The sequence below is a fragment of the Chrysemys picta genome, chromosome 10 (genome assembly GCF_011386835.1).
Source record: "Chrysemys picta bellii isolate R12L10 chromosome 10, ASM1138683v2, whole genome shotgun sequence".
Classification (NCBI taxonomy): Eukaryota; Metazoa; Chordata; order Testudines; family Emydidae; genus Chrysemys; species Chrysemys picta.
In genome coordinates this window covers 12,008,835-12,023,473 of record NC_088800.1, presented here as the reverse complement: position 1 = coordinate 12,023,473, position 14,639 = coordinate 12,008,835, and the positions used below count along the sequence as shown (strand labels likewise).

At 48.2% G+C, this 14,639-nt stretch overlaps 1 protein-coding gene across 50 annotated transcripts in view; it reads left to right on the top strand.

The window, feature by feature from the left end:
* The window catches only part of CHD2 (chromodomain helicase DNA binding protein 2), an 82,505-nt gene extending 68,230 nt beyond the window's left edge, over positions 1 to 14,275 (top strand). For 42 of the 50 annotated variants that reach the window (XM_065559242.1, XM_042856631.2, XM_065559233.1 and 39 more), the window contains 7 exons: positions 612 to 752; positions 2,219 to 2,353; positions 5,350 to 5,528; positions 6,690 to 6,789; positions 7,644 to 7,860; positions 8,783 to 9,032; positions 9,839 to 14,275. In XM_065559242.1, the coding sequence (XP_065415314.1) occupies positions 612 to 752; positions 2,219 to 2,353; positions 5,350 to 5,528; positions 6,690 to 6,789; positions 7,644 to 7,860; positions 8,783 to 9,032; positions 9,839 to 10,172 (1,356 nt within the window). In that variant the 3' untranslated portion in view covers positions 10,173 to 14,275. Of the gene's footprint in view, positions 1 to 611; positions 753 to 2,218; positions 2,765 to 5,349; positions 5,529 to 6,689; positions 6,790 to 7,643; positions 7,861 to 8,782; positions 9,033 to 9,838 lie in introns of all 50 variants that reach the window. The other 8 variants (XR_010590939.1, XR_006175971.2, XR_010590940.1 and 5 more) reach the window with 8 other exon arrangements.
* The last annotated feature ends 364 nt before the right edge of the window (positions 14,276 to 14,639 follow it).

Below are 14,639 nucleotides of genomic sequence, written 5' to 3'. Positions count from 1 at the left end.
TCCCCAAACAACCATTAGGGGAGCTGCAGAGCATAAAACTGAAATAGGGGCCTGGCTGAGTTGCTTGGGAACATAGGAGGTGGTGAGGCCTTCTCCACCCACCTCATTAAGCCAATGTTCAGAGCATTGTGGATGGGCTCCAAAATGGGCCACTTTCAGCCTTTGTTAGCTTGGAGACTGTCCTCCTCAGAAAACCTGCCATTGGTGAAGCCAAAGTTTACCAAGATAATTTTGGTCTGGGAAAAACCCTCTCTTTGAGTAGCTCTGCACATAATTTAAAGGTTACTTAATGCTCCTGATCGATATCTACCTTGAAGAGATGAGCCTACTGACTAGCTAAATTAAATTAAGGAGTGTTCTATGTAGCTGCAGTTTGCTAGTCAGCTGCAGAATGATGCCGGTTTGATGGAATAACCTTAGAGGCAGGGTTTGTGGGGGTTGGGCAGATCGCTGCTTTGGACTTGCTTAGGTTAATCAGAGCAAGGAAAAGTTTGAATGAGCAGCAAGAATCAGGTGCTCTTGCAGGACATAGGTTTATAGAGTAAAATGTGTCTGAGGTGAGGGGCTCTGACTTTGTGAACGATGTTTGAGTCTGTGACTTAATTTCCTAGGAGGATGGCTTGGAAAAGAGCCCAGTGAAAAAGAAACAGAAGAAGAAAGAGAACAAAGAGAACAAGGAAAAACAGTCAACCACAAAGAAAGAAAAGGAAGGCGATAAAGAGAAAAAGAAAACAAAGGATAAGAAAGAGAAGGTACCAGGCATATCTTACATGTAACCTTTAGAAACATGTTACAAGCTGGAGATCCCATTCAGGATTTCAGATTCAAATCCTGCACATGCCAATACCTATCAAGGAGAGCAGTTTGAGAGGGCAATGAAGTCCCTCCAGGGAATATTCGCAGAGATGGACACACTATGAGATTGGACATTCCTAAAGACACCATGGGAAAGAATGCTAGGGCATCCTTTACTAGTGAGCATTGGGGAGGGCTCTTTGCCTCAGCCTCCAGAACTTTTTGGAGTGAGCATTTACCCTGAATAGGAGAGAAAAGATACCTGCAGTGAAGAATGGAAAAGGTGACCTATTCTGTGGGTTGGGAACTAAGTATAGAGTGTGAAAGGGAGTGAGCTATTTTCAGACTGACTTGAAAAGACCGCTATCCCCAAACAGAAGAGTATCCCAGAATGGCCGGCATCAAGAAAAGGAGAGAAAAGAGTTTGGAGCTTATTGTTCAAAGCGTGTAAGGCTTTAATTAGTCTTGGTGTTGGCAGGCTGTGTCTGGATTGCTCTGGACTTCAAATCTATCCATAATAACCCAACCTACACAGGGGCCGTGAAATAATATCTTGGCTGTTCCCATGTTGGCAGGGATTGATTCTGTCAGCACAGGTGTCAGGCTAGGTGGGAAACGTAACTTAGTTGCCCCTTGGCTGCCATGGGCTGGATTCAGACTAGGCATAGGTGAAAGGCTCCATAATAATGACTTGGGGTACTTGCGGTATATACCAAATGCTAGTGTATTATGTCCTAAATCAAAGCTGAGACCTTATTTCAAATCTAGGGGAAGTCCCCTTCCCAGTGAAATGCGGCGTGGCCTTCAGCTGCTAATAGGAAGAAGGGAGAAATGATCATTTCTGAGGCTGAAGCTCAGGATCAGTTGCTTTGAGACGTTGGGTCTGTTGACAGCTCTTGCACCGATTTCCTGGGCAAGCTTGGGCAGCTCAACATTTTCACTAGCAGTCAGCGATTTGGGGTGCCCAACCGAAGATCTGTTGGGCTTGATTTCCAGAGGCTTTGAGCATGTGCAGTTCCCACTGACTTATAGTGGAATTTCAGGCCCTTCTAAATATCAGGCCATGTGGGGGGGTCTGCCCTTCCCAGAGGATACGCACCCACTGTGTGACCCTAATTCTCCAGTGCAGTCCCTCACCGGCGAGTTTAACCTCTCCCTGTGAACAGACCCCAAATCACTGGTGCCACTTCTGAAAACGTTGGCCCAGGTGTGTTTGTGCTCCAGTTTCCTCTCACAGGTGTGATGTGACTCTTCATTCATTCATGACTCTAAAGCACTTGAAGAGCTTTGGGAGGGAGATGCTGTAGAGGGGCATGCCATTTATTAATTGCCGATGGTAGTCGTCAGAGGATTTCACGGTGGGCCATGCAGAATCCCCAGGTTCGGCTCACTGTCAAAGGGCTGTGATTTTGTTCTTTTCAAGGCCAAAGGTAGCGAGACCAAGTCTGGAAGCAAAGGGAAGCGATCTCAGGGTCCTGTCCACATTACAGCAGGGAGTGAGCCCATCCCCATTGGAGAAGACGAGGATGATGACCTGGACCAGGAAACGTTCAGCATAGTGAGTATCTTCTTCTGGAGACAAGGGCACAACAGTGGGAGCTCTGGGGTTTCCTGGCACACTAACACCACTGTAAATTATGAATATCTGCGGCTTCGTTTGCCTAAGTGCCCGGGTTTGAGCAGCACTAACTACCCTAACCTGGACCCCACTGCTAAGCAAGCAGCCTTTGGGGATTCTATAGACTCAGTACACTCCACTCCTGGAAGGAAAGGTGCACTTCACATTGCTTAACAGTGATCCCCTGCAGCTAATTTGAGAGCACTATGGACAAGTGGCAAAAGGAGTCCCAGCTAGGACTTCTCCTTGGCTGAAAGGATGTTGGCTCTGACGTGGGACCTCAAATGGGAGAAACATCAAGGCCTCCTTAGGGAGCCATCCTCCCGAAAACAAGCACAGTATTAAAAACAGGTTTGGAATATCTCCTCTCTAGATTCTGTGCCACTTAGTTGCACTGGTAATGCATGCTCTCATTTCATCTCTCTGTTGGGAACATGACAGAAGGGGGCATAGCAGAGGCAGTACAGCACCCTAATACACTGTAGCACCCTCTTATTTCAAACTAAAGCTTTCCGTTCCCACAGCTGGCTTGACCATCATAGGCCAAATGTTGTGACCCTCTAGCAGTGTGTGGCAGACTCTTTTCCTCAGCAACCAAGGGATTAGCAGGTTATTCCTGGGCTGGAAGAATATTGAGGCCATCCTAGAGTAACTTTTGTATGGCCTGAAGATCCACAGTTGCTCACTGAGTTGTTGTAGTAAGTTCCACTGTAAGTGCTTTCCAAGCTGTGTAAATGAAAACGCAGCAATGTGCCGCCGGTGCAGACTGGTGAGCATGGCTGCAAACACAACACTTAATATAGTCTCTTATGCTGGACTTTCCTCTGCCTGGCTTGTGTATTTGAAGGGGGTGCTATCAACTTGAAATCCAGTCAGTTTTTTAGAACAAGTAAAAAGAACAGGAGTACTTGTGGCACCTTAGAGACTAAAAAATTTATTTCAGCATAAGCTTTCATGGGCTACAGCCAACTTCTTCAGATGCATAGAATGGAACATATAGTAAGGAGATAGATATACATACAGAACATGAAAAGGTGGAAGTAGTTTCAGATACTGTATTTACTCTTGAGGCCCCTTGCTAATTTTTTTTTCCAGTCCCTTTTTATTTAAAAAATAAAAACAAAACGTTTCTTGGTTGTTCTCTGAAAGATTCACGCAAACAATGGGAAAGTGACTAAAAAGTACTCCTGAGGGCATTCTGCGCCAAATAATTAAAAATCCTGCACCAAAAAATTAAAAATTCTGTGCACAATATTTTAAAGTTCTGCAAATTTTATTTGTCAAATAAATGTGGAGACTCCAGCATGGGGAACACAGGCCACTGGCTGCACAGAGGTGGGAGATCACTGTGCAGCTCCCCCCTGGCAATTGGACTCAGCAGTGAGGCTACACCCAACCCCGACATAGCGCAAGGACCGGGCCTGCCCCAGAAACACCCCAGGGCCCTGCCCCTCCGTGCCAGGTGCACCAGGTATGGGCAGGCAGGCTGGCTCAGCAAGGCAGGATCCAAGTGTGGAGGGGCTTAATGTGGAGGGATCCAGGTGTGGGTTGAGAGGGTTCTGTGTGGGACAATCTGGGTGCGGGTGGCTCAGTGGGGGATCCAGGTGTGGGGGGGGATCTGGATGCACAGGGGCTTGTTGGGGGGTTCTGGGTGCAATGGTAATGGGACTCTGCTGGGGGGTCCAAGTGAAGGTGGTTGGAGCTCAGCAGGGTAGGGGGTGGGTCTGGGTGTGAGGAGATAGAGCTCAGTTGGGGGATTCAGTGGGGGGTCCAGATGCTGGGGGAGTGGGGCTCAGTGGGGTGGGGATCCAGGAGCAGCTGGTTGGGGCTTGGTGGGGTGGGGATCCAGGTGCAGATGGCTCATTGGGGTGGTCCAGGTGCAGGGGGAGTGGGGTTCGTTGGGAAGGTTCTGGGAGTGCGGGGCGGGAGGTTCGGCAGGAGGGTCTGGGTATGAGGGGGTCTGGATGCACGGGGGTTGGGCGGATGGGGGAGCAGCTCCCTGTACGGTGATCCCTCCCCCTGCAGCTGAGGAGCGATGGGTGCAGGAAGCACGGGGGGGCGGGGTGGAGTTTGCAGAGCTTCTTGCAGCCAGGAGAGAAATCTGGGGATGGGTTTGACCCAGCCCCTGATACCATGCAGGGGAAGAGGAAGTCCCATCCTCCCCAGCCCAGCCAGAACTAGCAGCTGAGCCAGGCGCAGGGTAGGAGCCACCAGCCGGGTCTTTCCCAGTCCCGCCCTCTGCCCCACAGTGATTTACCTCTCTGCCGGCTGCCCTGGGCACCTGAAACATACTGCTGGGGTGGGTCGTATGATCGCTCTTGTGGCTTTCCTTTGCTTCCCCGTCAGAAAGTCATTTTTCTGCAGGGAAACAAAGAAATGTGCAGAGAACATAAATTCTGCACATGAGCAGTGGTGCAGATTTCCCCCAGGAGTGAAAAATGAGAGGGTGAAACTGGCAATAGGCGAAGTGCTGTTGCGAACACAAATGATGGTTTCCTCTATTTCTTTCAGTTTTGTTAACAGCAGTAGTTAAAAAACCTTTTTATCTGTCAGTGTGATTTTTGATAGTGGTCCTGAACCTATGTATTTTATCTTTAGTGCATAAATAGTAACATGTCCCTTGATTATGCATCTAGACCTCAGGATATCAGACTGAGTGCATGCTTAAAACTTGCAGAGCACATTGTGCGCTTCCAGAAGGAGGAGGGGTGGGTGGATGATGTTGAGGACAGGCTCTCATTGCTTTATGCTGCATGTCTTTCGAAGTCTGCTGTTTGCATGGGGGACATCTCCTTATTTTAAAACTAAGTACAGGATGACTAACAGCTGGGATTAGTGAATTTTCCCCACCAGCGAATGGTTGAGAGAAGGTCAACAGAGAGGGTAGAACCCAGGCATGAAATTAATGAATTTTTGCTCTGTGTTGCTCACCCAAGTGCAAAGAGAGGATGAGGCCAGTGAAAAAGGCACTGAAGCAACTGGACAAGCCAGATAAGGGACTGACAGTGCAAGAACAGCTGGAGCATACTCGCAACTGCCTCCTGAAAATTGGAGATCGCATCTCAGAGTGCCTTAAAGCCTACTCTGACCAGGAGCACATCAAGCTGTGGAGAAGGTAACAGACCATTTCGTTTTTCTTTGGCTAGTTTGTGAATATTTAAGTGAATTTAGTGCTTATGGAAGGTGCTGGATTTTACAGCCCAGAAGTCAGATTCCAATGTTCCCCTCCCAGTGTTCCCCCCCAGCCTGTTTCAAAGACCCTCTTGAAAGCTGACCAGGGGACAGTAGGTGCGTCAGGAACCATGGCCCATTCTGTCCTGGACCACTTGGAGACTAGGGCTTCGTCTACATTAAAAAGTGTCACCAGCTTAAAATAAAGCAATTTAAAAACAGGTTTGGCCAAGCTGGTGCAAACTCTGTGCAGACACCTGTGCGTTTCAGTTGGAGAGGTGCTGATATCAATGTATCTTAAGTTACTTTCTTTACCCTTCCACAAAACTGAAACAAGTTCCTTTGAAACTGAAATGTGAATGTCCGCACACAGACTGATGCAAGTGGATGCCTAGGATGCCCCTTTATTAGAAACTGGAGGGAGGCTGCCAACTCCTGTTATCTAGGCCACTGATTAGCCTTTGGACGGGATCCGAAGTACAGTAGCGTTGTGCTGATGCAGGAGAGCCAAAAAGGAGATGGTGAAGCTGAGTGAAGCCTGCTTTTCCTGTCCCAGATGAGTGAAATAGACAAAGTAAAGAAACAGCATTCGTGATTAAATGGATATTGGATTTTAGGTGTTTGCCTGGTAACTGTCAGAGATTGAGTTAGAGTCCAGCAGCAGGGCGCTTTCTCTTTGAAAATATTTTTGTTTTTATCATCTTAACAGTTTCCCTTGCAAGATGGAAGGGATTCTTTCTCCACTCTCCATGAGAGTGTTTTTATAACTCCCATTGCTTGTTATACAAACTCGTGCTCTGAGCGGAGGATAGGCCCAAGATTATTGCTATAAAGGCTGGAGGAGTGTTTTACAAGGAGAGATGGTTTTGTAGCTAAGGCACTGGTCTGGGACTCTGGCGTCTTGGGTTCATTTCTCAGCTTTGCTGCAGACTCCCTGTGTAATCCTGGGCAAATCATTTCGTCTCTCTGTACTCCCATGCCATCTGCCAGATGAAGGGAATAATTGCTAATCCTTAGTTCAGTGTTTTTTTGCAGATTGTACAAATGAGGAAGACAAGTTAAACTGCTGTTTAGTAATTAATAGAAAAACTTAATGTCCCTTTAGGAACCTGTGGATATTTGTGTCCAAGTTCACAGAATTTGATGCTAGAAAATTGCACAAACTCTACAAAATGGCTCACAAAAAAAGATCGCAGGAAGAGGAGGTAAGATCTGAAATGTGCTCTCTTGGTGAGGAAGAGGCTGTATAGAACAGGGAGGTCTCGCGTCTCTTCCCCGGCCTTAGCTACTATTTGTGTTGCTGTCGCAGTTGCAGCAACATAACCACACAGTCCTGCTGGTACCATGGCTTATGGTGAGTGATGCACTATAAATCTTTGGGTCAAAATTCAAGGGCTCTTGTCTCCTGAGAATTGTGCTTGTGAAGCTGCACCATGGGCTTAGCAGCGCATGCATTTATATTCTTTCAGATTGGTTGCTTTTTTTAAATGTCAATGCTTTCTAGCTCTTGTAGGATGGTGCAGGGTTATTAGGCCCCTGATTGGCTCTGTCTGCAACTCTTTGCTTTGTTTACCTCCACCTTCACTCCTTATTTGTCTGTTTTTATAAACTACACAGTGCTAGTCATTTGATACCCTTTTAACACGTGGAAGTTCCTCTCTTCTTTCGTCCAGTCATTATTGTTGCCTCCCGCTGGACTATTCTTGTTGGTGTGCCACAGTCTCCAACTCAAGAGTAGAAATCGGGGATGATGCTGTCCGTCAGGATTAAAATGTGTTGGCAGCGGTGTGTATGGTGGAAATTTACACATCTCCTGCCTTACACAGGTCTGGCTCAAGTGCTATTGATTCCTTACTTTCTTGAGCACAAAAGTAATTCACAGCACAATCCACAGTGAAGATGCAGGTCTCTAGTCGGCAGGGAATCCCCCTGCTCTAAATGAATCCAGAGTGCAACAGACAGGGTTTCACAACCTGCCCGAGGCACTCCGGGGAATTGAAGGGGGAAGCATCGTATCTTTTTCATTCCATTGTACTGGAAGTGTCTCCCTTGTTCTCAGCAGGAGCAGAAGAAGAAGGAGGACATGGCTGGCAGCAAAAGGCTATTCCGCCCAGAGCCTTCTGGCTCCAGCCGGGATTCCCTCATGTCTCAGTCTCACCTGCCTCCCAACCCTCATTCTCAGAAACTCCACCTGCCTCCCTCACACCCTCAGCAGATGCATGGACACCAGCGGGACAACTACAGCCACCCTAGCAAGAGACACTTCAGTAACGCAGGTGGGTCCTTCATGAGAGAGTCAGAGGATGAGGCTAGCAGGTCCCCTGTCCATCCCAAGCCAAGGCCTGATTGTTCCCTGCAGTACATCCTCCAGGGCTTTTGTCCAGTCACGTTTTAAGTTCTGGGGTTCCAGAGGGAGAGGATGAGAGAGAGGGAACAGACCACATGCAACAGATGGGAGTCATTACTTAAAGCAGTAGTTCCCAAACTTGTTCCGCCGCTTGTGCAGGAAAAGCCCCTGTCGGGTTGGGCCGGTTTGTTTACCTGCCGCGTTCGCAGGTTCGGCCGATCGCGGCTCCTACTGGCCGTGGTTCGCTGCTTCAGACCAATGGAAACTGCTGGAAGCGGCGCGGGCCGAGGGACGTACTGGCCGCCGCTTCCAGCAGCTCCCATTGGCCCGCAGCAGCGAACTGCGGCCAGTGGGAGCCGCGGTCGGCCGAACCTGCGGACCCGGCAGGTAAACAAACCGGCCTGGCCCGCCAGGGGCTTTCCGTGCACAAGCAGCAGAACAAGTTTGGGAACCACTGACTTAAAGCATGACTGAAAGGTGCTCAGAGGCTATAGTGATGAGGACAGGCTGTAGAATAGAATTAGGGTATTTCCCCCTGATATTCAAGGTACATTTTGCTTTTGTTAATTTCTTCCTTTTACCACAAACCCTTTAAAAGATTCCTCTTTAAATCGATATTTACTGCCATCAGTGACTTGTTGTATTATAAACATCCTGTGTCTAAACCTCAGAAGGGACTTCATAGAACCCACAAAGCTGCTGTCTGGAAGCTTGAATCAGACAGACAAAAAACATTGCCCAGAATTACCACCTACTATCGCATGCAAGCATGCCACCTGTGTGATGGTCCGTTCAGGGTAGGGTAGGTGATGGTAAGACCGACCCTCAGGCCTGTGTTTTCCTCCCTACAGATCGAGGAGACTGGCAGAGAGATCGGAAATTTAACTATGGTGGCAACAGCAACCAGGTCTGGGGTGGAGAACGGCATCACCAGTACGAGCAGCACTGGTACAAGGATCACCACTACGGGGATCGTCGGTCTCGCGGCGACCCCCACCGAAGCTCCGGGAACTACCGACCAAATAACCTCTCCCGCAAGAGGCCGTATGAGCAGTACAACAGTGACCGAGACCACAGGGGACACCGAGATTATTACGACAGGTAACTGTTAATGCCGACAATCACAAACTGGAGTTGGCAACCATTCACCTAGCCACTGTACAGACATTTCCTGCTTGCCACAAGGGGGAGCCAGGGAGCTCAGTGGAATGGAGGTGGGGGGTGCTATTGGCATTCGCATTCTGGATTCAAATCAAACACAGACTTAGTCACCTAATTGGGTTCTTGTTTTCTTTTCTGCCTCTCTGAAGTGGGCATCATTGCGGGGTTCTCATTTCTGCCTTGCCCTCCGATTACCTTAGACATGAGCCCTAGCCTGCTTTTTTCCACCAGTAAGCTTTAGACTCCAAGCGTGACAGTCCAGTCTTGGGTCTCAGCTTGTATGTTTCCGATCAGGAGTTGCCAGCCCATGTGTGTTACAAGCTCACTGGGAAGGTATTTAGGTGACTTTGCTTTTCTTCCCTCCCTCCCCTTGTCTTCGATCACTCCTGTTCTATCCAATTCTCTTCTGGCTTTACCCTGTAAATCCCTTTTCCCCGACCCTGCCGCTAGTTCTCTTGTCCCCTACGTGCAGACACACACAGTTCACATTCTCCCAAGAATGCTCTTAAAGGCTTCAAGTCTCTCTACTACTTAGATTCCTGGCTTTCCCAGGCAAAGGACACCTAGTCTTGTTTGTTTGCAGAGTGGTATCCACAACTACAGGGCTGCATAAATAATCACCAGCAGCATTATTCGGGGTGGAGTTTGGACCTTTCCTTGGATATTTCAGGATGGGGAGTGGGGGGGCTGCATAAGTGTCTGCTCTTGAGCTGATATTATTTTGTGTGTTCGTTTTTTACATCTAGACACCATCACGATTCCAAGCGGCGAAGATCTGATGAGTTCAGACCCCAGAACTACCACCAGCAGGAATTCAGAAGAATGTCTGATCACAGGCCACCCATGGGATACCACGGCCAGGGACCTTCAGACCATTACCGGTCCTTCCATACAGACAAATCGGGGGATTACAAACAGCCGCTTCCCCCTCCTCACTCCCAGCTCTCGGACCCTCGCTCACCCCCGTCTCAAAAATCCCCTCATGAGTCCAAGTCACCCCTGGATCACAGGTCGCCCCTGGACAGGTCGTTAGAACAGAAAAACAATCCAGATTATAACTGGAATGTTCGAAAAACATAAAGCGACTGGGATCGGAGGGAGAGAGCTCATCTGAAATACTTGGTCTGTTGCAACAGTGGCTGCTTTTCCAACCCGGTAACCGGAGACTGAACATGCTGCTATCGTCTTGCTGGGTGAAGGAGGATTTTGGGGAGTGGGCAGGGGCTCTCCCCAGCTGTTAGTTCTGGTCTGGATTCCTTTTTCATATTCCCTTCTCCAGTCTGGCATTGGAACTGGATCCATTGCCCACAGGGGGGGAACAGGTGTCATTCTTTGCTTTAGTTTTGTTTTTCAATGAAGGCTGCATCCGACAGACTCTTGTGAATATTTCACAGCTGCGGAGCTTTCCCCAGAACCAAGAACGTGGATCGATGCTGCTTAAGACTTTGTAGACAGCTTTGTATGCCCAGTCTGAAGTGACGTTACGTGACACATGCTGCTGTGGGGTGGGCATAACCCAGTCAGGCTGGGCTGTGTGTAACCAGTGTGGGGGTGGGATGCATTTGGAATGGACAGGAGGGCTCTCTTAGAGAAAATAACTGACCCTGCTCTTATCATGGTCCTCCGAGAGGAAGGGGGAACTCGGGGCCTCTCCAGAGTGGCTCAGAAAGGTAGGAGTGGGAATCCATCACTTCTCCTGTCTTTATCCATTTCAAGAGACTGGCTCTGCTTTGTGCACTTCACGCGCTCTCTGCAGCACAGGCAGGGACATGGGAAACATTCACCTTGGTAATCTTAAAACAGGTGGAGGTCCTCAATATATGGGGAAGGGACAGAGTCCCTGAGCAGAGCCTTAATTCCCCCTTCAAACCAGTGAGACAGGAAATGGAAAGTTACAGGATTTCCCAGTGGAAGGGGCTCAGGAATCCATAACACAAACCCTCTTGCCCCATTTCTCGCCTGCCGCAGCTAGTAAGGATGTTCCTTATGTAGAACATACTGGCTGGAAGCTGAATGGTTTGTAGTGGAGGAAATGGCTCTGGGGGTCAGGGATCCTGGCTTCTATACCCCTCTGCTGCTGACCTACTCTGACCCTGGGGCAAATCACTTCTCTGCACTTCAGTTGCCCAACTGGAGAATGGTGATCCCAGTCTTTACTCCTCCTTGTAGCACATGTTGAAATCTAAGGGTCAGAAGCTGTATGCTGGGCTTGGCGAGGGCACCATGCAGAGTTAAATGTGAATGCAGTTGGCTGGAGTTTTCCATGCAGAGCTCTATCTTTGCACAAAGCAGTGAGCTGGCCACTTACCTGCCATAGTTCCAGTGATCTGCGCTAACTCTATGAGGAGCGGAAAATAGCTGTATTGAATGAACTTCTGTATCTTTAAATTGGGAACTTGCATAAGTGTTCTGAACTTAGATTTCTGGTGAGCAATAGACCAAGGAGAATCCTAAATTCTCAGTGTTTAAAATCCTTATAGCAGGCCCCCCCCAGTCAGTAGGTGTATAACAAGCCCAGGAAGGGTAAGGGGAGTACAGTGGTTTGCAGCCAAATGAATAGGCTTCACTGCAAACATTCATCAAAGTGTTAGGATCACGGTGCGGCGTGAAGGGGTAATGTCCAGCAGGGAGGGATTTGCCAGAACACTTCTAGCAAGTCAGGAGTAGCCAAAGCACAGCGGCTGGCCACATAACTTCAGCTCCATCATCTTTAAGATGGAGTCAAGGCCCCACGAGACAGGCTGCAGGTCCCTAATGCCAGGCTCTGCCTTGAGGCGAGCAGCCAGGCCATTCAGATTAAATTGGCACATTTCGGGCTGGGACCTGTAGTCTATGGGAACTGCAGCTGTGTTCTGAAGACAAGGCCAGTGGCAAACTGCTCAATTTAATGCAAAGGGTGCAGACCTTGGGTTCCTGAAAAGGTGGCAAGGTTACCCTCCTTTGGGCACAATCAGAACATTCTTCCCTTTAAAGGCCCGAGGTGAGGTGGATTTTTAATTCCCTGCCTGTCTTTTACTGGTAAGTTATCTTGAATCTGCAGGTATCCAGAGTAAGGACCAGAATGGCCTGAGGGGAGAATTTCCCCGCAGCACTTGTAGAGCTGAACGGCCGTAGACATCCAAACCAGCCGAGGCACCTTCCCAAAGTGAGGGAGCTGACTTCCTTCCTGCTGCGTCTCCCTTGACTTCCTGGATGAATGTAGGTCACAATTATTGTTGGAGACCCTGGGGCGGGTGCTTACGACAAAGGCCCTGCCTGCTTGGAGGTGAGGTTGTAAAGGCAGGTCTCGGTTGAGGCAAAGGTGTTAACTCTTCCGTTGGCAGTTTGGAAGGTACACGCAAATCAACACTAATAACGCCCAAGCGTCCTGTCTGCTTGGTGCTGATGGAATGATCACTGTGTGCCTGATCCATTCTGAGCCCATTGGTTTAATGAGGGTATCTCTGTCCCATGAGATCATTCAAAAGCAACCATGGTTTGCTGCAAATGGGAACGACCGTGTGATTCTGGGTCACAGTGACATATGCACAACCCGTGTACAAAAGCTTGTATACTCGGCGGGCTGGCTGTATCCAGCTCTTCCACACCATTAATTTAACCCCTTCAGTGCCAAGGAACATGCAGAGCATGACCTTTATAAGAGGTCTGGCCGTGTAGCCCAGGAGGGTTGTATGTCCTGTCAATGGCACCCAGAGGCATCTCAGAACTAAGCCTAAGGAGGATTTAGGAGGCTACCGAAATGTGGCTGTTTGGTGGCAGGGGAAATGCTGTGCTTCCCATTCTTTGAGCTTTCCACAAAACTAAACAGAAGCAAAATGGCTTTGCTTGCTACAAGGGAACCAGTACTGGCAGCCTCACGCCACCAAGAATTTCCCTGCAATAGAAGGAAGGGAGGGAGACTAGCTGTCATGTCTTTTCCCCCTTTGTAGCGGAGGGCAGAGATAGTGTCTCTCCCGGCATGTTTTCACTAAGCTGCGATGGCAGGTGGCCGCTATCATGTTCACAGTGGGTCCTTTCTTTTCAAAGAGGGGTCTTGGCTTACAATGTGAATACTAAATTCACCTCTTCGCCAGGAGGAGCAAAGAGAGATTTACGTTGTTTTTCGTTCACATTCATGAAATCCTAACAAAATGTTACGTGCCATAAAGTTGTAGCAAAAGGCAGTACTGGCCAGACCAGTGTTAAGGTTGGTGCAAAACAACCAGAAGCCCAACGAGAGGGGTTTGCTGCCTCCGCATCGAGGGGCTTGGCGCTCAGGGGTTCCAATCAGTATGAAAAGTATTTTGGTTTTTCTTCTTAAAACAGAAGGAAACAAAAAATGCACACGTGAAAGCTTTGTCCACATCCTTTTGAGAGTTGCACTTGGAAGTCATGTAGGCCTGATGCTAAAAGAAGGATTATTTTGAGTTCTGTCATGGTGGGTGGATCTTAACTGGCTTTGGTTTTACAGAAGCTGGAAAAATCTAATCTGAGGGAAATAATCCCTTTCCACAGGCGCGCACCCTCTGTCCCAAAATAAGGGACCACAAAATCAACCATTGGAAATAGGCAGTTGAAGGACAATGGGAGTGGGAGAGGACAGCCCCACAGCCATAAATTTCAGTATGGTGTTCATGTCAACATGTGGTGCAGCTGCTCCTAATAAGCCAGCCAGTGAATTGCTCTAGTCTCACTGAAGGGAAAAGTTGCAACTTCTTGGTTTGGTTTTGGTTTATTTAAGCTGTTCTCAGAGTGACATCACAAACCCCATTGGAAACCATGTAAAAATTGAGTCACTTATGAATTTGCACCAGAAAACAAGTCCACAGACCAAAACCTGCTGTCCACAGGTGGTGGTGGTGCAGTGCCCAGCTGAAGTGGGTACTTTAGAGCTCTTTGAGATCTTTACATGAACTATTTAAGTGATCCACAAAAAAAAAGTACTAGTCTACTTTCATCCATTCCCCCCCCCACCTTCCCCTGAGCAAAGGGGGAGAAGGACTCTTACTGTAAAATTGTGGACTTTTAAACCTGTTGACTAAAACAGTAATTAATATTAATTTATATTTGTGAAAAAAATGCCACTGTCCTAGTGATTTCTGATGTAAATATGTTGTTTATATAGTATGTATTAAATTTTCCTACACTGTAAAACTGCTGTACTTTTGATTCTTGTATATTAAAAAGTGTTACTGAGATTTTCAGAACCTCGCCGGCTTGTTGTATCTGGTGTGTGCAGTACAGTCGCTTACTGGAATATGGCATGTCTCTAAACTCCTGTGTTAGCTCCATCCCTGGTGTGCCTGTCTCCATCTCCCGGGGAAATTTACACCCATGCAGGTGACCAGTGCTTAGGGCTGGGATTGTCAAGTGAGCTTCATGGGTGTTATATGCTCAAATCCCAGTTAAATTCAGTGGGGTTTGAGCACCTTCCTCCTTCAGGCTATGTCCAGGCTAAGAAAAATGTGCATTTTTTAACATTTTAAAAACCTATTGTAACCTCTCTGGGCTCTTACAGTGCCCTTATCACCACGGTATCTGAGGCCCAGATCCTCAAAGGTATTTAGG